The sequence below is a fragment of the Propithecus coquereli genome, unplaced genomic scaffold (assembly GCF_000956105.1).
Source record: "Propithecus coquereli isolate 6110/MARCELLA unplaced genomic scaffold, Pcoq_1.0 Scaffold131, whole genome shotgun sequence".
NCBI classification, from domain to species: domain Eukaryota; kingdom Metazoa; phylum Chordata; class Mammalia; order Primates; family Indriidae; genus Propithecus; species Propithecus coquereli.
In genome coordinates, this window is record NW_012137303.1 from 2,940,039 (window position 1) to 2,967,099 (window position 27,061).

General features: G+C 43.4%; 2 protein-coding genes across 2 annotated transcripts in view; one reads left to right on the forward strand and one right to left on the reverse strand.

The window, feature by feature from the left end:
- Positions 1-24,780, reverse strand: part of ALDH5A1 (aldehyde dehydrogenase 5 family, member A1) — a 31,629-nt gene extending 6,849 nt beyond the window's left edge. Inside the window, exons 1-7 of the mRNA XM_012638655.1 lie at positions 24,334-24,780; positions 18,023-18,106; positions 17,169-17,339; positions 15,632-15,748; positions 11,371-11,514; positions 6,785-6,928; positions 4,159-4,317 (exon numbers count right to left, since the gene is read on the reverse strand). Of these exons, the coding sequence (XP_012494109.1) occupies positions 4,159-4,317; positions 6,785-6,928; positions 11,371-11,514; positions 15,632-15,748; positions 17,169-17,339; positions 18,023-18,106; positions 24,334-24,675 (1,161 nt within the window). The 5' untranslated portion in view covers positions 24,676-24,780. The remainder of the gene's footprint in view (positions 1-4,158; positions 4,318-6,784; positions 6,929-11,370; positions 11,515-15,631; positions 15,749-17,168; positions 17,340-18,022; positions 18,107-24,333) is intronic.
- Positions 24,696-27,061, forward strand: part of GPLD1 (glycosylphosphatidylinositol specific phospholipase D1) — a 55,113-nt gene continuing 52,747 nt past the window's right edge. Inside the window, exon 1 of the mRNA XM_012638565.1 lies at positions 24,696-24,716. The gene's annotated coding sequence lies outside the window, so the exon portion shown is untranslated. The remainder of the gene's footprint in view (positions 24,717-27,061) is intronic.

The window sequence follows — 27,061 nt, forward strand, 5'->3', positions numbered from 1 at the left end:
TTTTTTTCTCTACCTAGAGTAATCCCAAGGCAATAACTAGAAATTTATCAGACCTCTGTCAAACCTCATGCTCTCTTGGGTTTCCCAAGGCAACCAATGCGAGTGAGTTCAGCTGAATTGACTGCCCACTGGGTGGGGGCAGGAAGCCAAGGAACAGAGAGGGCTGGTTGTGCTTCCCATGCTGAGTACTGACTTGGCTCCAACTTGACTTTGGTTCCTCAGGTTTGCCCCAGGGCTGGCTGTGTGTCCTCTCTGCCTCCTCTGGCCACCTCTCCTCCCTTTGCCACAAACACTCTCCAGCTACCATTGTCTGCCTGATTTTAAATATTCTTTTAAAAAAAAATCCATTCTATCAGTAGAGACTTATCCAGGCAGTATACTAGATGTTTAGTATTACAAGAAACTTCTTTGTAAGTGACTCTAAAAAAGGGTACATTTTTTTTTAAACAGTAGAACAAGAGTGAAATCTCACCTCGCTAGTAGTCTAGTTTATGACATTCTTTCCAACAAACAAATTCTTTCTAAAAGTAACTTCCTTTCACTACCTCTAAATCCTGAATGTGGCACCTGCGATTCTATACCCCCACTGCTGGGAGGCTTCCACCAAGGAGTCTTCTAGAAGGGCATTTTGTCCTCAGGAGAGGAAACAACAGGCCAATGCCAGGATTACAGCGGGAACATAAATCATCCCATAAACAAAGTCGGTCTTCCTTTCCTTTTAGGTGTTCCAAAATAATGAAAGAACTTTGTGTTTCAAGATCCAAATTCCCAAAGCAATGAGGGATACAAAACTATAACAGAAAACGTAGGGAGGGCAGTAGAAGACCTACAGCGACATATGTCATGGGGACTTGGTACAATGACAGGGCTGGACCAGACAATGCTCTCCCCATCCCCCATTCAGATAAAATTGGTAGAAATTCACTTTTTTTCCTTTTTTCTTCTTCTTTTTTTCTTAACAAAAGTGCTCAGAGAACAAGAAATTCACTTTTTGCAGATTTCTTCATTTCTTCCTAAAATAGCCTTGCTGAGCACTTTACCAAAGTGGCTTTTTAAAAAAAATTCAAAACATTAAGGGGGTACAAATATTTTTGTTACATGGATACCTTATATAATGCTTAAATCAGGGCTTTTAGTGTGCTCATCGCCAGAATAGTGTTCATTGTACCAATAAGTAAGTTTTTACCCCTTACTCCCTCCCCACCACTTCTTGGATTCCAATGTCTTTTACATCTCTTTGTGCCCATGTGTGCCCATCATTTAGTTCCCAATTATTAGAGAGCTCATGTGGTGTTTGTTTTTCCATTCCTGAGATACTTCACTTAGGATAATGGTTTCCAGTTCCATATAAGTTGCTGCAAAATACATTATTTCATTCCTCTTTATGGCTGAGTAGTACTTCATGATGTGTGTGTGTCTATTTTGTAAATCCACTCATGAATTGATGGGCACTTAGGTTGGTTCCACATCTTTGCAATTGTGAATTGTGCTATAATAAACATTTGAGTGCAGGTGTCTTTTTGATAAAATGACTTCTTTTCCTTTGGGTAGATGCCAGTAGTGGAACTGCTGGATCAAATTAAGTCTATGTTTATTTCTCAGAGGAATTCCCATACTGTTTTTCGTAGAGGTTGTACTAATTTGTGGTCCCACCATCAGTGTGTAAGTGTTCCTTAATTTCTGTATCCACACCAGCATCTATTCTTTTTTGATTTGTTAATAATGGCCATTCTGACAGGCATAAGGTGGTATCTCACTGTGGTTTTAGTTTGCATTTCCCTGACAGTTAGTGATATTGAGCATGTTTTCATATGTTTATAGGCCATTTATCAAATTCTTTTGAAATATTTCTTTTCATGTCTTTAGGCCACTTTTTGATAGGACTGTTTGTTTTTTCCTTGTTGATTTGATTTTTTTTTTTTTTAAGCCTCATCTGGTGGATGTTTGAGTTCTTTATAGATTCTGGATATTAGACTTTTTTCAGATGTATAGCTTGATAATATTTTCTCCTATTCTGTAGGTTATCTATTTACTCTGTTGATTATTTCCTTTGCTGGGCAGAAGATTTTTAATTTAATTAAATCCCATTTATTTTTGTTGTTGCTGTATTTGCCTTTGGGGTCTTAGTCATAAATTCTTTGTCTAGGCCAATATCTGTTAAAAGTTTTTCCTATGTTTTCTTCTATAATTTTTGGGATTCCATGCTGTACATTTAAGTGTTTTATCCATCCTGAATTTATTTTTGTATATGGTGGGGTCCTGTTTCATTGTTTTGCATGTGGCTATCAAGTTTTCCCAGCACCATTTATTGAATTAGGGCCTCCTTTCCCCAGTGCATGTTGCTGCCTGCTTTGTTGAAGATCAGTTGGTTGCAGGTAGATGGTTTTATTTCAGGGTTCTCTATTCTGTTCCATTGGTCTATATTTCTTTTATACCAGTATCATGCTGTTTTGGCTATTATAGCCTTACAGTATAATTTGAAGTCAGGAAATGCGATGCCTCCACATTTGTTCTTTTTGCTTAAGACTGCTTTTATTATTTGGGCTCTTTTTTGGTTCCAAATGAAGCACAGGATTATTTTTTCTAGATCTTTGAAATATGATGTTGGTATTTTGATGGGGATTGCATTGAATCTGTAAGTCACTTTGGGCAGTATGGACATTTTAACAATGTTGATTCTACTAATCCATGAGCAAGGACCAGTGGTGGTGCTGGGGCCTTGGGAATGGGGCACAGGGCCCGATAGCAGGAGGGAGCCTCAGTACTGGGGCTGTGGAGCCTACTGCTGGCACTGGAACCTTGAGGGTAGAGCTATGGCACCCAACAGCAGCAGGAAGGCCTGGGAACTGGGGCCATGGGCCCAGCGACAGTACTGGAACCTCATGGGTAGAACTGCTGGACCCAAGGATGGCACTGGAGCCTTGGGGGTGGGACTGGGCAACAGTGCAGGAATTGTGGGTGTAGAACCATGGGGCCAGGTGGCAGCTTGGGGATTGCAGAGACAAAGCTGTGTGGCTCAGCTGCTGGGCTGCTGGAGTTCTCCCCCTGCCCAGATCCTGCAGAGACAGCTGCTGAAGGGCTTCTCAGGTGGTGTCTGTGGTACCTGATCTGTTCAGAACCCCATGGGGAGAAAGGCGCTTGGCTCCCTGTCATGGGTTATGCGAGATCATTGACTCTCCCTGCTCCCTCCTCAGCCAGCCAAGGCAATGATAAGGCAGCTGCAGCAAAGCCAAGCTGTGTGTAGACCTGGTGCTCTGGACCTTTGACCTTGGAATGATGTCAGTTGCAGTAACCTGGAATGAGAGCTCCCAGGTCCATGTTGTGCCCACTCTCCAGTGCAATGTTGCCACACAGACTCCAAGCAGCTCCCTGATCCATTTGTTGGTCTGTGGTGGTGGTGGTGGGGGCCCCTCACAGCTCGGGCCTCAGTGCTCATAGGGGCGTGTGGAGGCCCAGAGTTCTCTCCTCCTGTCCTTACCCAAATGTGGGTACCTCCCCCAGGTACCTTCTGATCTTGTCAAATGGATCGCCTGTCACCTTCTCCTTCACTCTGAATGCCCCCCATTGCTTCTTCGATGATTCACAATGGTCTTTCCAGGGAGGCCATTCGTAGGTGGGCACCCACCTGCAACTTTCAGTCCTCTCCTTGAGAGCGGTACACATGGGCCGCTTCTAGTCCGTCATCTTACCAACCTCCCAAAGTGGCCTTTTTGTTTGTTTTCACTTTTTATTTTTACCTTTCAATGCCATCTATTATTTATTTTCATTTTATTATTAATTTTAATTGAAACATAATAATTGTACATAGTTATGGGATACAGTGTGATATTTTGATAAATGTATGTAATGTGTAATGATCAAATCAGGATAATCTGCATATCCATCACCTCAAACATTTGTCATTTCTTTGTGCTGGAAACATTCAAAATCCTCTCTTCTAGCTATTTTGAAAATATACAATGAATTGTTAACTATAGTCACCCAATAAGTGCTATGAAACACTAGAACATATTCCTTCTATCTAGCTATAATTCTGTGTCCATTAAAGAACTTCCCCTATCCCCTCACCCCCACCCTTCAAGCAAGTGTTTTTCACTGGTTAAGCTTTTGATATTGAAACCATGAAATTGACTTTACCAGATAATAAAAGGAACTTACCTTTTCTACTGCCTTTTCATTAATTAATGGGCCTTGAGTAGTTCCCTCCTCAAATCCATTACCTACACGCAGGCTCTTCTTCATTGCTGCAGCAAATTCTTTTACAAAGGAGTCATGGATACCCCTTTGCACCAAGAATCGGTTTGCGCAAACACACGTCTAGACAGAAGACAAAAACAAACTCATGTAGACAGTTTGTCAGAAGCTAGTGACCCAACCAATAGATGTGTGATCGCTACCACCACTCTGTGAACACACTTCCCTACGGGGTTCTCATCATGTGTCCAGCTTGCTGTTTTCCTCCCCACGTGGGCTTGGCCCCAAAGATAAAAGCACTGCGTCAGTGCATGTTCCTCTCCAACTCCCTCCACAGCTGCCACACATCTGTGTTCAAACAAGTAAGCAAGCGTAAGGACTTGTGTGCACACACACACACACACACACACACACACACGCACGCACACAAAGGCCACCCCATGTTTTTTCAAATGGCTTCAATAAGCCAGTGGAAAACAAATAGCAAGAAAAAAAAACAAAAACAAAAAAAACCCCAAAACAGAAACTGCAACCCTCTTGAGAGACAGTGATGCAGCAGTGAAAGCGAGCAGAGGCTGGGAGAACGAGGTCAAACACTAACATATATCCTTCAGCTTAAAACTTCTGAGCATTTGACTGAATCTGACATTTCAAAAATGGACACAAGACCATTCTTCCATGTCAGCCTAAATTATTGAAAAGATCTTGCTTATTTCTTTCTATTATAATTGGACCTAGTATTTTTAAATTATAAAATATAACTGCATTATAGGAAATGTAGTTATCATTGATAAATTTGCTTATCTTTTTTTCTTAATCATGTATTTTCCTACTAGAAACAAGGGTACATACAATTTTGTCCTATGCATTTTTATTGGCTTACAGCAACATACCCCAAAGTTGTAGCTTTATAGTGAAACTATAAAGTGTGATATTTACAGTGTAACTATAAAGTGTAGTGTAATATTGGCATTTTGCATTTGTAAAAGAAAACATACCTATTTCTGACAAAACCAAGCTTAAATTTAAGTTACCAAAGGCCAAAGCAAGGATGAAAATTATTTAATATAGACTATCACAAAACATTTCATCATTTTTTCACGATATAACTTTTCAGGAGTATTTACTCTGTTTCTGGAAGGCACTTAAAATTGCATATTGATGGTACTTTTAAGACAAAGCACTTAAGAATAAGGATCCTGGCAGCAGCTTGGATAGAAACTGGGAGAAAGGGCCATTGGGTCAGAGTCCCAGCTCCTCAGCAGTCAGGACTGTGGCCCAAGGATGTCTGACCTCAAGCCACTTAGTCTTTCTAGACTTTCATTTCCTCATCTGTAAAATGTGAGGTTTGTATCAGATAACTTTGAAAGTCTCTGCCAGATCATCTAATATTCCAGGATTTCTTACGAAGATGTGAATTCAGGCCTCTGTTCTCCCAGGGCAGCACAGGCACTCCTTGGGCACATGGCGGTGTGGCCTGCTCCATGTTGTGGGCACCTCTGATGCCCACTCCATCTCGGGCGAGCCAGGCCCTGGTAGGTCTTAGCAAGTGGAAGCGTTTTGAGTTTTTCCAGGCACCCTCCTCAACATTTTCCTACCTTCTTTCCCTTAAGACTATTGGCCTCAGAGACCTAGCTGTTCAAGCCTGCTTTGCATCTGAAGAGACAATTCTATCAGTTGAGAAAAGCCCAGTGAGGAAAAACTATGAAAATAACCAGATTCAAAGGGTAGGGGAAAAAAGAGATGAGAGAACTATCTGACTGAAAGACATTTGGCTGTTTAAGAAACTCTTTAAAGAAAGCCGGGGGCTATGTGTTATTTCTTTGTGGACCCTCATTGCCTCATATAGCTTGGCAAAAAAAGCACTTATTAAATATTTGCTAAAAGAGTCAATGAATAAAGAATGAACAATGGAGGGAACCCAAAGGTTTCCTTGCAGATGAGGAGGCAGTGGAGGTGGTAGGACCTTTGTAACATGCCCCCCTCCAACACACACACCCTGAGAAATTCTACAGCTGTGATTCCCAACCCTCAGACCGCAGACTGGTACGGTTCGTGGCCTGTTAGGAACTAGACCGCACAGCAGGTGATTGGCTGGCAAGGGAGTGAAGCTTCATCTGTATTTACAGTCGCTCCCCATAGCTCACATCACCTCCTGAGCTCCGCCTCCTGTCAGATCAGCAGCAGCATTAGATTCTCATAGGAGCGTGAACCCTACTGTAAACTGTGCATGTGAAGGATCTAAGTTGTGGGCTCCTTATGAGACTCTAAGGCCTGATGATTCGAGGTGAGGCTGAGACAGTGACGCTAGCACTGGGGAGTGGCTGCAAATACAGATTATCATTAGCAGAGAGGTTTGACTGTACAGAGACCATAATAAATCAATTTCTTGCAGACTCAGCTCAAAACCCTATTAGTGAGTAGCAAGTCACAATGTAATAATAGAAATAAAGTATACAATAAATGTAATGCACGTGAATGATCCTGAAACCATGCTCTCCTATTCCCCACTGTCCATAGAAAAATGGTCTTCCATGAAACCAGTCCCTGGTGCCAAAAAGGTTGGGGACCACTGCTCTATAGGACTCACCTGCCCAGAGTTCCTAAATTTAGATGCCAGAGCCCCTGCTACAGCCTGGTCCACATTGGCACTGTCAAACACTATGAATGGAGCAAGACCGCCCAGCTCCAGGGAGACCTTTTTCACAGAGTTTGCCGCATGGTGCAACAGGATCTGAAAGCAGAGGAGAGAGTGCTATGAGCACTGAAATCAACTACCAGGACTATTAAACCTTTGTTTTAAAACATTACCCATTAGTGAAAGAAGCAAGGTACATAATAATGTGTATGTGGATATGGGACAATTCTTCACCCAAGAAAAGGGAGAAACAAGAATATTTATTTATTTATTTTATTTCAGAATATTATGGGGGTACAAATGTTTTGGTTACATGGATTGCTTTTGTACTGCCTGAGTCAAAGTTGTAAGTGCCCATCACCCAGATAGTGTACACTGTACCTGTTAGGTGTGATTTTACGTTTTCCCTCTGCTTGATTTCTGTTGAGTTTTACTTCCATCTGTGCACATGAGTGCTGACTGATTAGTTCCAATTTAACAGTGAGTACATGTGGTATTTGTTTTTCCATTCTTGCGGTACTTCACTTAGGAGAATGGTCTCCAGTTCCATCCAGATTGTTACAAAAGGTATTAATTCATCATTTTTTATGGCTAATACTCCATGGTATACACATATACCATATTTTATTAATCCACCCATGAAAGAATATATATTTATATTTGCTTGTATTTTATAAAGAAACATTGGGAAAATAAGAAGAGACTAAAAGTAATTACTTACAGAAAAGGGGAGAGAGTCTGGGGCAGGGGGAGGGTGAGATTTTTCCAGGTAAAGATGTTAATGCTGTCTTGATGTTTAAACTATATGTATATTACCTATTCACAAACATAATTAGGCTTAAAAATCATAATATGAAGATAAGGTAATAAAATCTCCCAGAATCCCACAGCCCATAGCTTACCAGTCATAACATTTTAAGGTACATCCATTCAGAATTTAGCCATGCAGTTTCAAGTTATGTACTTTTTTTAAAAAAAAGAAAACGAGATGGTATAATTAAATGGTTTTGTAACCTGCTTTATCTTCCCAATTAACCATATATCTGGAACATCTTAACATATTCATAACACTTTATATCTTGCTCCTTTAATGTAACACTATAATGTGAAGATCCTCTCATGTCAGCACATGTGCTTCTAGAACATTCCTTTAGATACATAGTAGTCCATTGCATGGCTGTTCCATAATTTACTTATCCAGTCCCCATCTGTTGGACATTTAGGTTGCTTCCAATTTTTGCTATTATTGCTACACTGCAATTATTCCTTCAGGATAAATTTATAGAATTTCTAGTTCAATGCACAATTGTAAGGCTTTTGATATATATATAACTATTAGGCTCTAAATATCCAGGAAGAGATTTTATGGCTTAAGAAAGCTGCTCAGCCTGGGAGGGAAGAAGGGAAGAGAAGGGGTGGCTGCATGTTACTTTCGCCTACCTCTCCCGGTATGGAGGGTGGAGCAGTTACCAAGGAAGGGAGTCAACTGCTGTTCAGCCTCAGAATAAAGGTGCCATTCACTGGCTCAGTTAAAAAAAAAAAAAAAAAAAATAGAAAGCTACTCAGGGATGTTTAAAACTCTTTTTATTTCTGATTTTTTTTTTTAATTTCAAAATATTAAGGGGGAACAAATGTTTTAGGTTACATGGATTGCTTTTGTCACACTTGAGTCCTGGCTATAGGTATGCCCATCACCCAAATAGTATTCATAGTACCTATTAGGTAGGTTTTTTTCCCCTCCCCTCCTCCCCCCTGGTTGATTTCCCCTGAGTTTTACTTCCCTCTGTGTGAATATGTGCTCATCAGTTAGTTCCACTTTAATAATGAGTACATGTGGTGTTTGTTTTTCCATTCTTGAGATACTGTTTAAACTCTTTATGGTAGGATAGTAGGTCTCTGTCCAGTTATGGCTACAGGAAAGATGGAACCATTTGAGATAGTTCAAATGAAACAGGCAGTATTCATAAGCCCAAGGAGGCTGTACAAATGCTCCCCCAAGTGATACACACCCCAAGGTTGTGGGTTTTGTGATAGGGCCCTTGGTAAAATTACAGAATGGCTGGAAAGCTGGGCCTGTGCCAGTGCTTTTCTAAGTGCTCAGATGTTAATATTCCAACAATCAAATGGTGGCAACAATTTTCTCACTGAAATGTCACCACTCAACAAAACAGTACAAGTTTTAAGATTAAACATATTACTTTCTTGGACTCAACATAGCTATTTTATTTTTGAATTTTAAAGAAATGCCATCTGCCAGGCCACTGACTTTCCCTGAATTTGCTCCAGTATAAAAAGATTCTCACTGTTGGGTCGCTCCATTTCACCTCCGCCTGGCCTTGTCTCCTGCTGTCTGTCCCTCCACGTGCACTAGCTCTACGTCCTCTGACAAGGTCTTCTCCCCACTCAGGCTCCGCTTCCCCACGATGGCTTGTCATGGCCCCTGGAGTACGGTGTGAACTCCTGGCACCTCTTCATGAATATTTTCAGCTCCACTTCCCACTGCTGACCTCCTCAGGCTCCAAAGACAGAATGTGATTAACCCGGCCACTTGTCCTAGGTCAGGCCACTTGTCCTAGGTCACCAGCCAGCCTACAAATTGTTTCCCTCAGGTCAGTGACCACTCATGGTTCAGTTCTCTGTGCAGAAAGAGCCAAGGTGTCATGTGCTATAAAACATGGCTGCTGTCTCCTCAGCAGGGCTCTGGGAGGGGTGGCCCCCCCTAGAAAGGGAGGAGGACAGGGCAGGCATCTCTAGAACAGGCTCATGGTGTGGGCTGCAGTCATGAGGCAAGATTCTGTGCCCCCAGACCAGCAGCTCAGCCACTGATCTCTGTGAAGACCAGCTCAGAAGAGGCCCTTGCAATATAGATCAGTAATTCTTTTAGCTATACTTGTCACTCTTCCCTTTAAGCCACTTGTGGTCAACCACTGTCCAGAGTAAACAGGAGCAAATCTAGATTTGGCAGGAACATGGTAGACATTTTCCTGAGGCCTGTCAGATGATGACAATTTGCTGGGTAAACTGAGGAAAAGCAATGAATGCTGCCGTTTGCCCAGTATCCTGGGCATTTCTCTGGCTTGAATGGCAAAGGTTTTACAACCCTTTCTCCCAGGCCACTCTCTTTTTCTCTGCTTCATAGTAACATTTGCATCCCTCTTACACTTGCATTGTAAGACCCATCAATCAGGAGCGTAGCAGTTCATGGATTAAAAAATTCCTATTTCTGACGTGAATGAATGGCAGGATTCCAGAGTGCTACTCCCTGAGTGTGAGTTTATGGCATGACAAATGTAGCTATGGTCGGGAGGTATTAAAACTGCTTTCTTCTCAGACTTGGGGGGGAGTGGGGAGGCAAGGGCAACATACATAACTTAAACATTTGTATCCCCATGATATGCTGAAATAAAAAAAACAAAACAAAAAAAACCTGCTTTCTTCCTTCCTCTTCTTATGGTTTCCAAAAATGACCACAGGTTCACAGAAACTTTCAAATTAGATCATTTTTGTCTGTTGTGTGTTTATGTACATGTCCAGCATGAGTATAGATACATATATATGTATATTAACATAAACTAGCAGAAAGAAGTATACTATCTAGAAAGAGACACCATAAACAAAAACATTTTGTTCTATTGTAACGTTTTTCTCTTTTGGACATTTAAAAGGATAAATAAAAATCTACTCACAGGCATACACATGAAGTTTTGAGGAAAGACCTTTTCAACATTCATGGAAAAAAAAAAAGATAAGATACCTTTCCATTTCTGTAAATACCTTTATACTAAATACAATTTTTGTTCCATTCTAAGTCATCCATTTCAACATCAATTGTGTGTTTCTGGAATCTCTAATTCTAGATTATGAAAAAACATGAATTCGGCTGGGCACGTTGGCTTACACCTGTAATCCTAGCTCTCTGGGAGGCCGAGGCGGGTGGATCGCTCGAGGTCAGGAGTTCGAGACAAGCCTGAGCAGGAGTGAGACCCTGTCTCTACTAAAAAATAGAAATAAATGATCTGGACAACTAAAAATATATATAGAGAAAAAATTAGCCGGGCATGGTGGTGCATGCCTATAGTCCCAGCTACTCGGGAGGCTGAGGCAGGAGGATCGCTTGAGCCCAGGAGTTTGAGGTTGCTGTGAGAGCTAGGCTGACACCACGGCACTCACTCTAGCCGGGCAACAAAGTGAGACTCTGTCTCAAAAAAAAAAAAAAAACATGAATTCAAGAATTGAAGAAATAAAATGGATAGCTTTTAATTACTTCACATACAACAAATAATGGGAAAATAATGAGAACCTTGCTGCCTCAATTCGTTTGGTATTGTCAAATGGGAATGTACGTCATGCTATATAAGAAACATCATTTAAAAATATCTCCAGAGGATGATTAGACATTACTTTATTTGACAGAGCTTTTAACACTCTGCTGCAATCTTTCTAAAAATGGTGACTAAGATGAAACAGTCTTTTTATACTCTATAAAGAGAAAATATTAGAATGGAATTTTTTTTTCCTTTGAGACTTAAGTCACATACCTTTCCTGTAGCTGTTGAGCCAGTAAAGGAAATTTTGGGCACCAAAGGATCAGTACAAAGTGCTTCTCCTACTTCCTTGGTCTTGTTTCGAGAGCAGGGAATAACATTGTATACACCTGGAGGAATTCCAGCCTGGTTTGCAAGCTATAAAGAGAAGCAGCAAATTATCAAACTCAAAAAAGAACAGCAATAAATAGACATTGAACCCAAAAAGTAATGGGAAAAATGTTAAGCTGACCTTGGGTACTGAATAAGAATATATATGAAACTGAAATAAGATTCTTATTAGTGCTAAAGTGACGTTAATATTAATGTATCATTAAACATCATTAAAATTTCTTAGAGTATGAGTTTCAGTGCCACCTTCTATTCAAACAACCTCGAATTTCTTTCTCAAGAAAAATCAGATATTCCAAGAAAAAAGTTATCTGTTTCACCTGTAGGACCAAGGATAGCAGCGTAGAAAGGGGCATTTAGTGAGCACCTACTAGGTGTATTGCAGTGGGGCAAAGCTTTTCCATAGGTTATTTCTCACAGCCATGATGAGGAGACGGAGGCCCAGCAGGGAAGGGTCCAGCCGAGGCCACACAGTAGGAAGTAACAGAACTGCATGCTGGCCCACAGCGGCCTGACCTGGAAACCCGTGCTCTTTTTACGGCGATTCTCTTTGGATAAGGCATATCCTAAATTATTTTAATTTCTGGATTCCATTAACAATTAGCTTATTATGTACATCTGACTAGGGATTCTGGGAAGATGATGGTAGCAGCAGAGTTTTTGAAGCTCCCTAAATCTCCTCCTAAAAACAGCAATTAGATAGCAAAACCAAAATATCAGAGACATTTACAAGGCTAGATGACAAGGTATCTCCACAAACCACAGATTACAAGTGGGTGAGGACACACCGCCTACCGTGATAAGACCTGGGCGTCATGTCAGCACCTGTGTGAGAGCAAACAGAGGGCAGCAGCAGGCTGCATGATGCACGGACGCCCAGACAGCCCACAGGTGTTCAGCTGAGAACAGCAGCTGCGAGTGGGAGGGCCTTGCCCGCTCCAGTAGGAGGTGAGTACGAGGGACACTGCAATAAGCACTGAAGGGCGTGGAGGGTCCAGCCCCTGGGGTCAGTGTGATGCAAGAGGAGAAGGCCCAGATAAAAGTGGGGAAGGGAACGAAGCCAGGGAATCTTGGGAAGCAAGTTGCCTTATCTTTGAACACAACACACCAGAGAGCAAAAGGTACTCCATCAAGGTAGAGAAGCTATTTCTAACTAGGCCTTCTTCTAAAAGTTCAGGAAAATTAACTCCACATAAAAATAAACAAAACTCTCAGAAAAGCACTGAGTTCAAATCCCATACAAAGTTGTTAAAAGAAAAAAAAAAGAGAGAGAATAAGGAGTAGAATAACTTCCTCAGAGACAACAAAAGCATAATAGAAAGACATGCCCACAAAACAGACCCGAATTGTAACTTACTATTTACAATTTACTATTTACTATTTACAAGGTAAAAGATGATGAGAAAAGTATACCGATATGAAAGAACAACATGAATCAGAGCTAGAAAAATTTAGAAATGAGGTGAGGGAAGAATTAGAAATGATTGGAAAAAATCATTTCAGAAATGAAGAACAAACTATAAGGAACATATACAAGAACGAATAAACATAACATGTAAAACCTTAACAAAAATAGAAGGTGAACAGGAAGATAATTTTAAACATTAGGGAAAAGGATACAGGAGAACGTGACAAAAAAGATTTAACTTATGGATAACAGGAGCTTCTGAAGAAGTAAAGCAAATCAAGGATGAAAAACAACATCCGAAAACTTTATAGAGATCAAAAAAAGTTCTGAAACTACATATTGAAAGGGCACACTGTATAACTAGAGCATGGACCCAGAACAATCATCAGGGACATATTCTAGTGATATTACTGGTCTTTAAAGATAAAGGAGAAAAAAACCCACCCACTTTTGTGTATCTAGGCAAAAAAATCTCCAACCCCCCCAAAAAAACCCCTTGATTTATAAAGGCAAGAAACTTAGATTATTATCAGACTTTTCAACACTTTATAACATTGGAAAATGGAGAATATATTTAAGATAATCAAGTAAAGAAAATGTAAGCTAAGGATTTTATACCCAGCAATACTGATTTATGGCTAGGTATAGTGGGCCATGCCCACAATCCCAGCATTTTGGGAAGCCAGGGTGGGAGGATAATTTGAGGCCAGAAGTTGAGACCAGCCTGGACAACATACTGAGACTCTGCCTCTGCAAAAACTAAAAGCAATTAGCTGAGTGAGGTGGTGTGGGCCTGTCGTCCTAGCTACTCCGGAGGCTGAGGCAGGAGGATGGCTTGAGCCCAGGAGTTAGTTCAAAGCTGTAGTGGGCTATGTTATATCACTGCACTCCACCTGGGCTACAGAGGGAGACCCTGTCACAAAAAAAAAAAAAAAAAAGTTTAAAAAAAACACTGATTTACAAGCATAATGGGCACAAACTACTGTCAACATTTAAGAACCAGAAGTATCATTCCCATGAGCCCTTCTCTGAGGAATCTACTAGAGAATAAAGTTCAAATAACCAAATGACATAAGCACTGGTGGTGAGCAACAAATACATCGCTGCTTGTTGAATTCATCTAAAGGTGGGTTAAAAGGGAGAGAGCAGAGTATGCAATGGTTATAGTCCGGGCAACTCAGACACAGTATAACTATTTTAAAATAGAGGGAAACTGTCACAGCCAAGAGAGCCTTAAGGAGACAAGACAACTAAATGTAATGTAGTATCCTGGATGGGATCCTGAAACATAAAAAGGACATTAGGTAAAAACTAATAAAATCCTAAGAATGAATTTTTTGAAGTATGGATTTTAGTTAATAATGATGGATCAATATTAGTTCATTAATTGTAACAAATGTACCCTACTAACGTAAGACGCAGATAATAGGAGAAATTGAGTGTGGGGTATGTGGGAAACCCCGTACTGATTTCTGCAATATTTCCGTAAATGTAAAACTATTCTAAAATAAAAAGTTTATTAGTAAAAATGGGAGAATAGAGAGAGAAAATGCAAAAAAGTTAAACCATTTTCAGTAGACATATTGGTTCTGATATTAAAATTAATATTCAGAAGCTGTGGTGTATGTAATGAGTAACTATGAGATATTAATAATTCAATCATTCCTTGAATCCTTGGGAACCAGGAAGAAAGGAGATGCAGGTATAATATAAAGCGGGTAAGTAAAAACCCTGTAGGACTAAATCTGAATCCCAAGCTTCTACAGGAATTTATGCAGTATTTTATCGTGTTTGTGTGTGTGTGTGTGTGTGTGTGTGTGTGTGTGTGTGTGTGTGCGCATATTGTTCATCCCCTAGCCCTGCCCACCGAAAAGGCCTAGAAACAGTGGTAGGGTAAGTAGTGTTAAGTGCTGTGGGGAAAAACACAAAGCAGAGAGGGGGATCAGGAGCACCTGAGAGAGAGGCTGTGATTTTTAAATAAGGTGGCCAGGGAAGGCCTCTCTGAGAAGGTGGCATTTGAGTAAAGACATGAATAAGCAAGTCACGGGAGTGTTTGTGGGGAGAGTGCTCCAGACAGAGGGAAAAGAATAAATTCCAAGTCGAGGGTGAGGCTGGTGGAGCCTGGGAATGGCATGGGGCCGGAGTGGCCCAAGCGGATGAGTGATGAGTGAGGGGGCTCTAGAGGGATGGACCAGGTCAGAGGGGTACTGTGGTTGGGGGTGACAACTCATAGGGCCTTGAGGGCCACTGCAGGGAGTCTGGATTTTGCTCTAAGTGATGTGAAAAGCCATTTGGGAGTTCCAAACAGAAGAATGACAAGATCTGATGGAATGCACATTGAACTGGGGATGGGAGTGGTAAATAAGAGGTTTCCTACATCTGAGAAACACCCACATTCTAGTGCCTATGTGATGAAAGTGCCTATTTGATGGATAGATACCATTTTTATGGTAGGCTAAAAAAAATACATGGCCTACAAATATCAGAAAATCCCCTACCAATTTTTTTTTCCTGAAAAGAGCAACATCTGACTTAAAATAATATCTGATTAAAACACACGACCATGCAGTGGCAGACACAGGCAAAGGAGGCGGCTCCAGAACTGCTTCTTTCTGTCCCAGATAAAAAAGTACATTTTTGAATTAGAAGTCCAATGCATTGTCAATTGCACCACAGAGTAAAAAATCCATTTTTGGACTTTGTTGGCTCTGTACAAACACAGGGAGAGACACTCACCTCGGCCAGGGCTAACGCGGAGAAGGGTGTATCTTCTGCAGGTTTCACGACCACGGTGCAGCCGGCTGCCAGGGCGGCCCCCACCTTCCGGGTGATCATGGCGCTGGGGAAATTCCACTGGGGTCAGAAGAGCGGAGGAAGTATGTCAGAGGAAAGACTGCCTCATTAGTCCAAAGGAAGGCAGGTTAGGAAGTCAGTCAACAAATTCCATTGCACAACTGACTGACAAACCTGTTCTCTGGCTGCACAGGTGCATTCTCCAAACACCTGACCCCTCCCAACTTGATGGACTTGGGAGATAAAAGCTCATAAAGACAGGAAATATTTTCAGAATTTAACATTGTGTAAAATTATCTAGACTGGAGTCAGCCACCTTTTTTTTTTGTGAAGGGCTATACAGTAAATCTTTTAGGCTTTTAGGATATACAGTTCCTGTCACAACTACTCAACTCTGCAGCTGTATCGTGAAAACAGCCACAGATGGTAATGTGAATGGGTGTGGCCATGTCCCAATAAAACTTTATTCACAAACAAAAATAGCAGGCTGGATTTGGCTTCAGGCCCTTGGGAGAAAATATTAGCAATGGTGATTGTGAAAATGGTAGATAATTTGTTATGTCCCTCTATATACATATTTATGGATATCTGTAGACATCTACACATGTAAAAAACAGTATTTTATTTTGATAAACACATATGTAGTGCTTATTCTGGTATTGTTCCAAGCACTTTAAAATTACAATTAATTAAATTCTTATCACAACCCAACAATGTTCATATTATCCTCATTAGCAGGTCTGGGAAAACCAAGACAGCATAGTTACATAACTTGTCCAAGGTCACACAGCTAGTATACAGTAAGCTTCAAGCCAAACCTAGGAAGTCTAGGCAGTAAGGGGGATTCTATCTGTAATTATAGTGAGCAGGGAAAGAACAGCAATCTTGAGACCAGCTGGCAGACATTGGAGAGAAGTCATGTGGGACCTAGTAGAAGGTAGGTCCTAGAAAGATTGGTCACCCAGAGAGGAAACTGGGTACCCACAGATGTGCTGCAGCCCCATCCTGGCAGATGCAGTATCTAATTTCTTAGCCTTTTAACCTCTAGAGCCTGGCCTAGTGCCCACAGGTAGATACACAAATGCTTTTTTGTGGATAACCATAAATGAAGCATTTTTTCCAAACTATGGCACATTAAAAAATATGTCATATCTTAAGTCCTTTTAAAAATGATAAACATCGAAAGATCTTTTCAGAGGTGCAATATCACAGAGAAGCCTTCATGCCAAGTCAGAAAAGCTGCCTGGGTCCTCCTGTGGGTCATCCCACTTTCCCAGGCATTAGCAAATACTACTCCCACTTGCTGCCAACACACCTACCATATCACAAAGGACCAGGAAACACAGCTCTGCATCCAGCAAAGGAATCAGGAAACCGAGAACAGGTGATAAAGCTAGCAGGATGAGCACACCGGCTCATGGGGAAGCATGAATTGTTTCCCAATCTCCTACCCTAGGATCCTGCTGATCCTTGCACGTACCGGGGTGATGATTGCAGCCACACCTATAGGCTGCTTGAGGACCAGGGCCCGCTTGTCCTTTGCTGAGGTATAGATAATGTCTCCATAAATGCGGCGCGCTTCCTCTGAAAACCACTCTAGGAAAAGGGCGGAATAGAGAATTTCTGACTGTGCTTCCTTCAGTGGCTTTCCCTAAATTAAATCAGAAAAGAACCCATTTATTATTACCTTCTAATAATAAAAGAAGGACTCTGTGCTTCTAAATTCTTCAAGGCTGCAAAAGGAGTAGAAAAGTCTCCCATTACAAAACCCACAGGGTTGTTGGGAAATTTCTAACTTGGGTGTGATTTTCAGAAAGCAGAACTACAAATAGTGATGGACATAAGCATGGTTGTATCACCCTAAACCACAAGAATCATTTGCATTCTCAATATGTTTAGGAGACACCTGTAGCTGCATCTTCTACTTTTTTCCTCTTTCCAATAATACCTAAATATTGTAACCATGGTGTCAAATCATTTATTATACTTAGGGAGGAACTATTGGAACATTTTAAAATATATAAAACAACATGAAAAATCAACCATAACAGTCACATAGAAAAAAAAATTGGAATGGTGAAAAAGCAGTATTCATATAATTTCAAACAAAATCTAACTTTGAATATTAATAAGAATAAACTAGAACATACAAATTTTATTTTACCAAATGTGAGTACCCTGGCACAATAATGATTTGGTATTTAATCAGTAGATGAAAAATCACATATTCTTTAGCTACAGACAGCACAGATGGGAAGTCAGAGGCCTTCCCGAGTTTAGTCTAAGAATTCCTGGACAAGTTCTCAGGGTAGTGAGCCAGGACCCTGAACTTACATTCTCAGCTGTGATTATCTTGGCAAGGTCATCCTTATTTTGTATCATTAACTCATACCATTTCCGCAGTAATGAACTTCTTTCCTGAAAAAGAAGTAACAAGACAGAGAAGTAATGAAATGCCAAGTATCAGAGAGACTGCTAAATAATATTCAATTTCCTAAAATAGCTGTGTGGATTCATTCTTGGTGTGATGGTTAGTTTTATATGTCAACTTGACTGGGCTAAGGGATGCCCAGATAGGGGGTAAAACATCATTCTGCACATGTCTGTGAGGGTGTTTCCAGAAGAGTTTAGCATTTGAATCAGTAGACTAAATAAAGAAGATTTGCCCTCACCAATACAAGTGGGCATCATCCAATATATTGAGGACCCGAATAGAACAAAGAGACAGAGGAAGGGAGAACTGGCTCTCTGTGTGAGCTCAGACATCCATTTTCTCCTGTTCTCAGGCACCAGACATCAGCACTCCTGGTTCTCAGACCTTCAGAACCAACTACAACTACACCACTAGCTTTCTGGGCCTCCAGCTTGCACACAGCAGATTGCGGGACTTTCTAGCATCCACAGTCATGTGAGCCAATCTCTCATAAGTCTCTTCCTACATATCTATATATATCCTATTGGTTCTCTTCCTCTGGAGAACCCTGAGCAATGTCCTTGGGAAGACGAATGTCAACCCTTCTTTGATAAGCTTCAAGTTGCATCTAAAGGAGTGTATGAGTCATAAACATAAAAGAAAAAAGTTTTGTGGAAGCAGCTACTATTGTTTATGGTAAATAAGAATAACTTTAATTTTACCACACAAAGGTATAGTTCCCTAGTTCTTATATTATTATTTTTAATTGTGATAAAATACACATAACATAAAATTTATCATCTTAACCACTTTTAAGTGTGCAGTTCAGTGGCATTAAGTACATTCACAGTGTTGTACAACCATCCCCACCGTCCACCTCCAGAACTTTTCCACCTTCCCAACCTGAAGCTCTGTACTAATTAAATAACTCCCCACTCCCCCCTCCCCCCAGCCCCTGGCAACCATCATTCTTCTTTCCGACTCTATGAATTTGACAACTCTAGGTACCTCGTATAAGTGAAATCATGCAGGATTTGCCCCTTTGTGACTGGCTCATTTCATTCAATGTAATGTCCTCAAGTATCATTCTCTATTTTAACAACTTGCTGGCAAACTGGATTTGTCCCACACACTGGGGTGGGGATTGAGGGGTGTGTGAGGCATAAGAAAGGGTTTTATACACTTAAGGAGAGGGCCCAGGCGCAACAATGTGATTGTACTTAATGACACTGAACATACTTACAAATGGTTAAAATGGTAAGTTTTATGCATATTTTACCATAATTTAAAAAATTCTCAATGAGCAAAACGGAGATGAAGGGATAAATTAGATTTTTAAGCTTATGGAAGAAATGGTTTCTAAAAGTAAAAAAACTTTTAAAAATTTCATTTACATAAAACCGGTTGAAAAAAACAAGAAGGCCGCTGAGAGAATCAGGCCAACCGGGCTGCACAGAGGCACTCTAGAGAGAGATGTGCCCAGGGCTTCAGCCTCCTGCATCTGAACAGGTGTATCCAAAGCCACAAAGAATCTTTGGTTTACTCCCCCCTGCCTGAAGGACTGCCCACTGCAGTGAGTACGCCTGGTTTGTCATTTGGATGTGCTAATCCATTCAGCAGATCTAAGATTTTAATTCTTTCCTTGTAACACTCATGAGCGGAGAGCCTGAGTGTGTGTATCACTAGCTGTCTTTTTCTGGGTTATTTCCCTTCTCTATTCTGGACAGGCTAACAAGCTGCATTTTCTTGCCTCTCAAGGATATTATTGAGGCCTCTAAATCTCAAACCTGGAGAAGAGGCATCAACATCTCTTAAAACAATATTGCTATAGTCATTACATTTTGTTTACCCTCACACTCTGCAAAGTCAGTTAAGAATCTGGTGACTCCAGGCCTGCGGATTATTCTGGTGAGAGATGACATACTAAAATCTAGGAGATCTGGCTTGGGAAAGTAAATTAAATACCCGAGGAAATGTCCTGCTGTGAATAAAGCACCATACTTAGTCTGAGAAAGAATGAGAGAAGGACATGAAGCAGCATGAGAACTATAAGAACAAAAAGCAGCTTCTGCTTGGTGGCAGAAAACACAATGTTCAGGCTGAACACATAAACCAGCAGAAGCCACAAAATACCCTCAGCATGCAAAGCCCTCGGTAAACAAAGTATGGGTTGAATCGTGTCGACCTAAAAACGGTATGTTGGGAGTCCTGACGCCCAGGACCTCAGAATGTGACCTTGTTTGGAGATAGGGTCTTTACAGAAGTAATCAAGTTATAATGAGGTCATTAGGGTGGGTCCTAATCCAATATAACTGTGTCATTAGAAAAAGGAAAAAGTTGGACACAGGCACAGAAACCTGCATAGAAGAAAGACAATGTGAAGAAACACAAGGAGAAAGAGGCCACTTACAAGCCGAGGGGAGAGGACTAGAGCAGATCCTTCCCTCATGGCCCTCAGAAGGAACCAACTCTGCTGACACTTTAATTTCAGACTTTTAACTTCCAGACCTGAGACAATAAACTTCTTTTGTTTAAGCCGCCAAGTTTGTGGTATTCTGTTACAGCAGCTGTAGGAAACTAATATAGTCTGTATAAGGGGCTGCGTGGAAGTGCCAGACTCAGACAGGGTTCCTGAGAGGCGGGACAGTGGACAGTCGCGTGGTGCTCAGATCTCAGGGCCTCCCTGTGACCAGCAGTGAAGTGAGGGACGGTGACCTGTGATCTCTCAGTCGGCTCCCTTGTGTGTAACATGAATTGTTAAACTGATAAGAACAGATACTACACTTGATCTTAGCCAAAAGGCCAAGAAGCAATAGACGAATCAAATATCTACTTCACGGGGACACTGAAAGGATGAAATCAAACACGTGTGAAGCACCGAGAGCAATACTTAGCTGTGGTGGGTACAATAATAGCCTCCAAAGATGTCCACATCCGAAGCCTCCGATCCTGTGACTATGTTAGTTACACGACAAAGGGGATGCTGCAGATGTGATTAAATTAAGGATCTTGAGGTGGGGAGACTATTCTGGATTATTTGGGTGGGCCCAATGCAATCATAAGGGTCATTGCAAGAGAGAGGCGGAAGGGTCAGAGGGAGAAAAGGCGAGGTTGGAATATGGGGCCAAGGGCCACGGAATGTGGGCAGCCTGTAGAAGCTGGAAATGACAAGGAAACAGACTGTCCCTACAGCCTCCAGAAGGAACCTAGCCTTGCCAACCTATTTTCGACCGCTGACCTCCGGAACCGAAAGAGAAGAAATTCGTATTGTTTGAAGCTGCTAAGTTTATGGTAATACGTTACAATAGCAATGGGAAACAAACGCATTCATGTATAAGGTAGTCAATAAATATTAGTTCCCTTCCTCCCATGTCCTCTAGGAGTTCACAAGGTAGGAAAAAGGAGGTCATAAAACACATGAAAAGAAAAATATGAGGCAATGCAGAAGATGACAAGGTACATGGAACAGGCCTGGGGGTTTGGAAGAGGGAGAATAATAGAAGGTTGTGGTTAGACGGGCTCAAAGGCAGAAGTTACACAAGAGCTAAACCTTCAAGAATGGGTGGGACGTGAATGGGCCTAGAGAAGGGAGGGGAAAACAGACCCGGGAGAAAGACAACAAAGGCCTGGAGGCAGGAAAGGGATGAATCGCAGAGCCGCCTTGCAAACTGTGTTCGCCACGTCACTGCATTTGCGCCCCACATCTCCTAGCTGCAGTTGCAGGCCCTTAGGGAAGCTGATGGTACCACTCCCTTAGTATTAGATGCTCCAGGACCCAAAAACCTCTCCTTTCAGTAACAAAGTTTCCCTAAAAAGACTGGAGCCCTTGTGAGATGGAAGCTGACATCACTGTAATGTTCAAGGGACACAGACATTAGCACACTGGTGTGAGCAGAACACAGGGTAACACTGCCAGTATCAGCAAAAGGCCCCAACATCTGCCCTGCAGTTGCCAAACCACCACTGACCTCTGTACTGTAACACCATCGTATGGCAGCCTTGATCCTGTGGGCCCTAGAGGGACTCCAGAATGACGCTAGAGGAACCAGGGATCAGGCCTTGAACATGCCAGGTCATTCCCATGGCTGTGAGCATACCTGCGGTGCACATGGCTATGACTCTCACATCTAGATCTCTAGCCCAGGGCTCGCTCTCAAACCCTGGACTCTCATATCCGACTACCTACTTTACATTCCCACTGCGGCGTGAATGGATATTTTGGACTCAGGGTCTAAACCTGAGCTCCGAAGTCTCACCCCACTGCTGTTCCCCCCGTACCCTTCCCCCGCCTTAGCTTCACCCCACTTCATCCTTTGGCGACTCAGGCCAAAAGCCTTCGGGTCTCATGACTCCTCCCTTGCTAGCACCCTCGTTCATGCCACCGTGATCTCCCACTGAAATCCCTGCACCACCCTTCCAACAGGTCTCCCTGCTTCCAGCACTGTTGTTTCTCCATCTGTCCTCAGCACTGTGGCCAGAGTAATCCCTTCGAAACGTAAATCAGATCGTATCTCTACTTAAAACCCTGACACGGCCCCCACCTCACTCAAAGTAAAATGCAAAGTCCTCAGAAAGCCCCACTTCTCTCACATGGTCCAGCCCCCTCCTCCCCGTATCTCTATGACTTCTTTGCCTACAACTCTTCCCCTGTGCTCAGTCCACGTGAGCCTCCTTGCTGTTCTGCAAAAAAACATCAGCCCCGCTCCCAACTTTGGCTCTAGCTGAATCTCCTCACTTCCTTTGGTCTTTGTATATCATGTCCTCAATGAGGCCTACACTGATGTTATGGGCGGAATGGTGTCCCCCTCCATTGATACGTTGAAGTCCTAACCCCCCAGTACTTCAGAATGTGACTGTATCTGGAGAGAGGGTCTTTATAAAAGTAATTAAGTTAAAATGATGTCACTGTGGTGGGCCCAATCCAATCTGAATGGTATCCTTACAAAAAAGTTGAGGACACTGACACACAGAGGGAGGACCATGTGAAGACACAGAGAGAAGACAGTCATCTGCAAGCCAAGGAGACAGGCCTCAGAAGAAACCAACCCTGATGACATCTTGACCTTGGACTTCTAGTCTCCAGAACCGTGGGATAATAAATTTCTGTTGTCTAAGCTTTCCAGTCTGTGTACTGGTAATGGCAGCCCACGCCCATGACTACACCTGAGCAGACACTATGTACACTGCATCGTGCCTGCCCCTTCCCTCTGGCCCCTGATTCTCTTCTCCTGCTTCTTCTACCTTTTCGCCCTCATGGTACTCACCACCTCTAACATACTTATTTACATAGGCATTATGTTCATTGTCTATAGTTTAGATCTCCCCTCTGCCTCACATGAGCTCCATAAGGGCAGAATATTTCTTTTGTCCACTGATGTATCCCAGGCACCTCCACCAGTGCATGGCATATAGCAGGTGCTCAGTAAACAGCTGAAGGATGGATGTTAAGAATCTCTGGTACTTGTGCAGATCACTGGATGCGTATCTTCAGAGGGAGGGGTTTCAAGGATAGTGTAGAAGATGACTTCACTGGGTTGGCTCCAGGCGTAATGTAATAAATGAAGGAGGAACATTTCTTAGTTTTCTTCTTACTCTATTCTCATCCCTTACCCCCAATGCTCTAGTGTTCTTTATGTCAGTAAATAGTACTTATCCATTCAGGCTAAAAACCTGGAGAATAGTCCTGGACTCCTCCCTTTCCCTGCACAAAGTCTGAATCTTTCTACAGTTCTCTGTTCCTGATCCCATGACTAGACCAGGGCACTCACTACCAGACTTCTTACAGACCACTGCAGTAGCCTCCTAGGTGGGCTCCGTGCAGCCGGGGAGGTATTTCATATACTCTGAAGGGCTACACGTGCTCTCTCACTGCCCTGACACCCCGCCCCCTACCCCTACACACACACACACACACACACACACACAAGGTCAGGCTTGTTACCAATAACACTCTTACGTGCTTGTGTTCTGCCTCCCCTACTGGGCAGTACACTTCATGAGGCTTGAGGGCAGGGGCCGTGTCCCTAACGCCTGGCACAGAGGTTGGCCAAAGTCTATGTTCCAAACTTATTTGTTGATCGGCTCCTTTCTTGTTGCTCTGACTTTCCGTTCTGTGTACCCCGGGCAATTGAGGAGAGGAAGACGGAGCTGGTTTCACTTTTGGGCCAAGACCCCTCTGCTCCCTGCTGGGCCCCGGGTCAGCTCTCGACCCCTGCACGCGGCAAGCTCTCACCTTGGCCGAGACCGCCTTCCAGCTGCAGAAAGCCTCGTAGGCGGCGCGCACGGCGGCGCGGGCCTCGGGCACCCCGCAGTCGGCCACCATGCCCAGCGCGGCGCCGCTGGCCGGGTCGTGCACCGGGAAGGTGGCGGCGGCCGGGAGCCAGCGGCCGCCCACGAAGCTGTCAGTGCGCAGCAGCGCCGCGGACAGGCCCGCTGGGCCCCCGGCGTAGCAGCGGAGCTGAGCCTGGCTGGGCGCGGGCCCCAGGCCGCTGGCGCGGGGGCAGAGGAGGCGGCCGGGAGGAGGCGGCCGGAGGCGCGGGGCCCGGCAGCTCCGCAGCCAGAAGCAGATCGCCATGGCCCGGGCAGCGGCGGCGGCGGCTGGAAGCAGGCAAGCGGGTACGCGCGCACGGGAGCGCGGGGCGCGCGGGGAAGCGGGAGGAGCGAGGAGGAAGCGGGGACGAGCGGGCTGGAGGTTGCCGAGTCGCGGAGCAGCGCCCTCTCCCCGCGCCCTGCGCGCTGTACCGCCGCGCCACTCTCTGGGTTTCGCCCGAGCGCCGCGTGGCTTCGCTCCCTGCGCGACCTTCTCCCCGGGAGGGTTGGGCCTGGGGTTGGGGAAGGCTCGCCGGGAAACGCACCTGCCGACCGCCGTCACCTTTCCCCCACTCTGGTGCTCATTTGTCTGTAACTGCTCCGTAGACCCCCAACAGCTGCGTTAGAACCTCTCCCTCCCCTTATCATCCCCCCAAATCCGGCACCCCCTGCCACAGGAACTTGTGCTCTGTGCATAGATAGATGCACTGGTGCCTGCCCCAGATGCCAAGGTCGTGACCATGTCCCTTCGTCTCTGCAGCTTCTGCGCACGTAGGATTTGGGGGATGCGGGGACAAGGCGCCGCTCCGCGTTCTGCTGCCTGGGAGCTTTTCTGTGTGTGCCTAGGGCTGTCCTCGGCGTGCACCTGACATTTGGACATAAACAGACTTGGATCCAAACTCAGAATCTGTTGTCGACAAGCTATGTGACCTTCGACAAATTAGCCTCAGTCCTCTCACTTGTAAAATACAGCAACACCTATGCCATAGGTTTGTTGTGAGATAACGTGTAATGCTTACTACAGTTGCCTTAAATTCAGTATCTTGTTCAAAGTCGTACTAGCTGCCCTTGTCAAGCCACTAGTAAGATTGAAGTTGGGCTGCCAACTAGTAAATGGAACGATTTGTCAAAATTGAATTAATGAAGGTTAGAAGATTGAGCATACTGCGGTCACCTTTAAACAGCACTCTTCGTCCATTCAGAAATTGGACTTGGGCTTAAAATTCCGGAAGCTTAAACCTTAATGAGGATAAAAATAAAAATAGCATGCCAATACTCGGAATTTGTGGATTCAAATGAAGCCCAACCCTATGCATTGATTTTAGATCACTAGTCTCGACATATCTCCCATTCTCAATTCCTACAGAGTTGAGAGTGTCTTCCTGGTTTTTGCGGAGTTTGTGAGCTCTTCACCTTTTTTGGGGACGTTGGATTTTTTTGGACATTTGCAAAATGCTGAGGTAGTACTTTAAATTTTGACTTTGTCTTTTGCTGAGTCAGATCCACTCAGTTTTGAGCCCTTCACATGTGGCAGAAGTGGTGACAGCCGAGTTTAATCTTTTATGTGTGTGGATTCACTACTTCCTTCTGTATTTTATTGAAGGAATTGGGGAGGACAAGGGAGTGCTGATGGGGACGTCGGACGATGGGTATCCTGATTGGGCTGGGGAGTAGGCGTGTTTACATCTGCTGCCTGCAGGGGGAGCTCTGCTGATGGCCCGGAGTGCAGTGGCGTCGTCGTAGCTTAAAGCAACCTTCAACTCCTGGGCTCAGTCGATCCTCCCAGGTAGCTGGGACTACAGGAGAGCGTCACCACAACCGGCTGATTTTTTTTTTTTAATTATTTTTTGTAGAGACGGGGTCTCGCTATTGTCCAGGCTGGTCTGGAACTCTTGGCCTTAGGCAATCCTTCCGCCTCGGCCTCCCAAAGTGCTAGGATTACAGGCATAAGCCACCGTGCCTGGCCTGGTTATCTTTTTAAAGTTCTATTTCAAACGGTGCCCTCTCCCCTTCCCAGCTGACTTATCCGTTAGGCATAGTAGATACGAAGCCTGGAGCCCATAGTACTTTCAGGAGAACACAAAAATGTTTCATTTCTTCTAAAATCAGAAAAAAGAAAATGAACTTTTAGGTGGAATATTAATATATTAATCTTATACCAATGCAGATATAAAATGTGATTTTAATTAATTAATTAATTAATGTATTTTTTTTGAAAGGGAGGGCTTGACAAAGGCAAAAGTGCGTAGAGCCTAGGAAATTCACGGTGTGGCCTGCCCCTTGCCCTCACTGTTTTGTGCATTCTGCAAGCCCTGGTTCAGAGTGGGAACAATCCCTCCCAGCTTGTGTCTTACTTCTAGCCTGCCCTGGTGCCCCCTAGAGCCCAGCTGTGTGTGCTCACCAGGGCCTGCAAGGACAAGACCACCAGGTGACAGGGAATTTTTCCCTCCTGTCTCCTTAGCCTGCTCTTGTCTGGGCACCTCCAGCCCCCCAATTGCCACCTTTATGCATCCTCTCCCCCATTTGCTCTAATGGCCCTATGATGACAGCAACTTACTAGGCTGGTGTGGAAGTGAGTTGGAATTGTCTGCTGTATTTCAAAAGTTTCTGGACATTAAAATCTGCATCTCATTTATCTGCACAGGGAGACC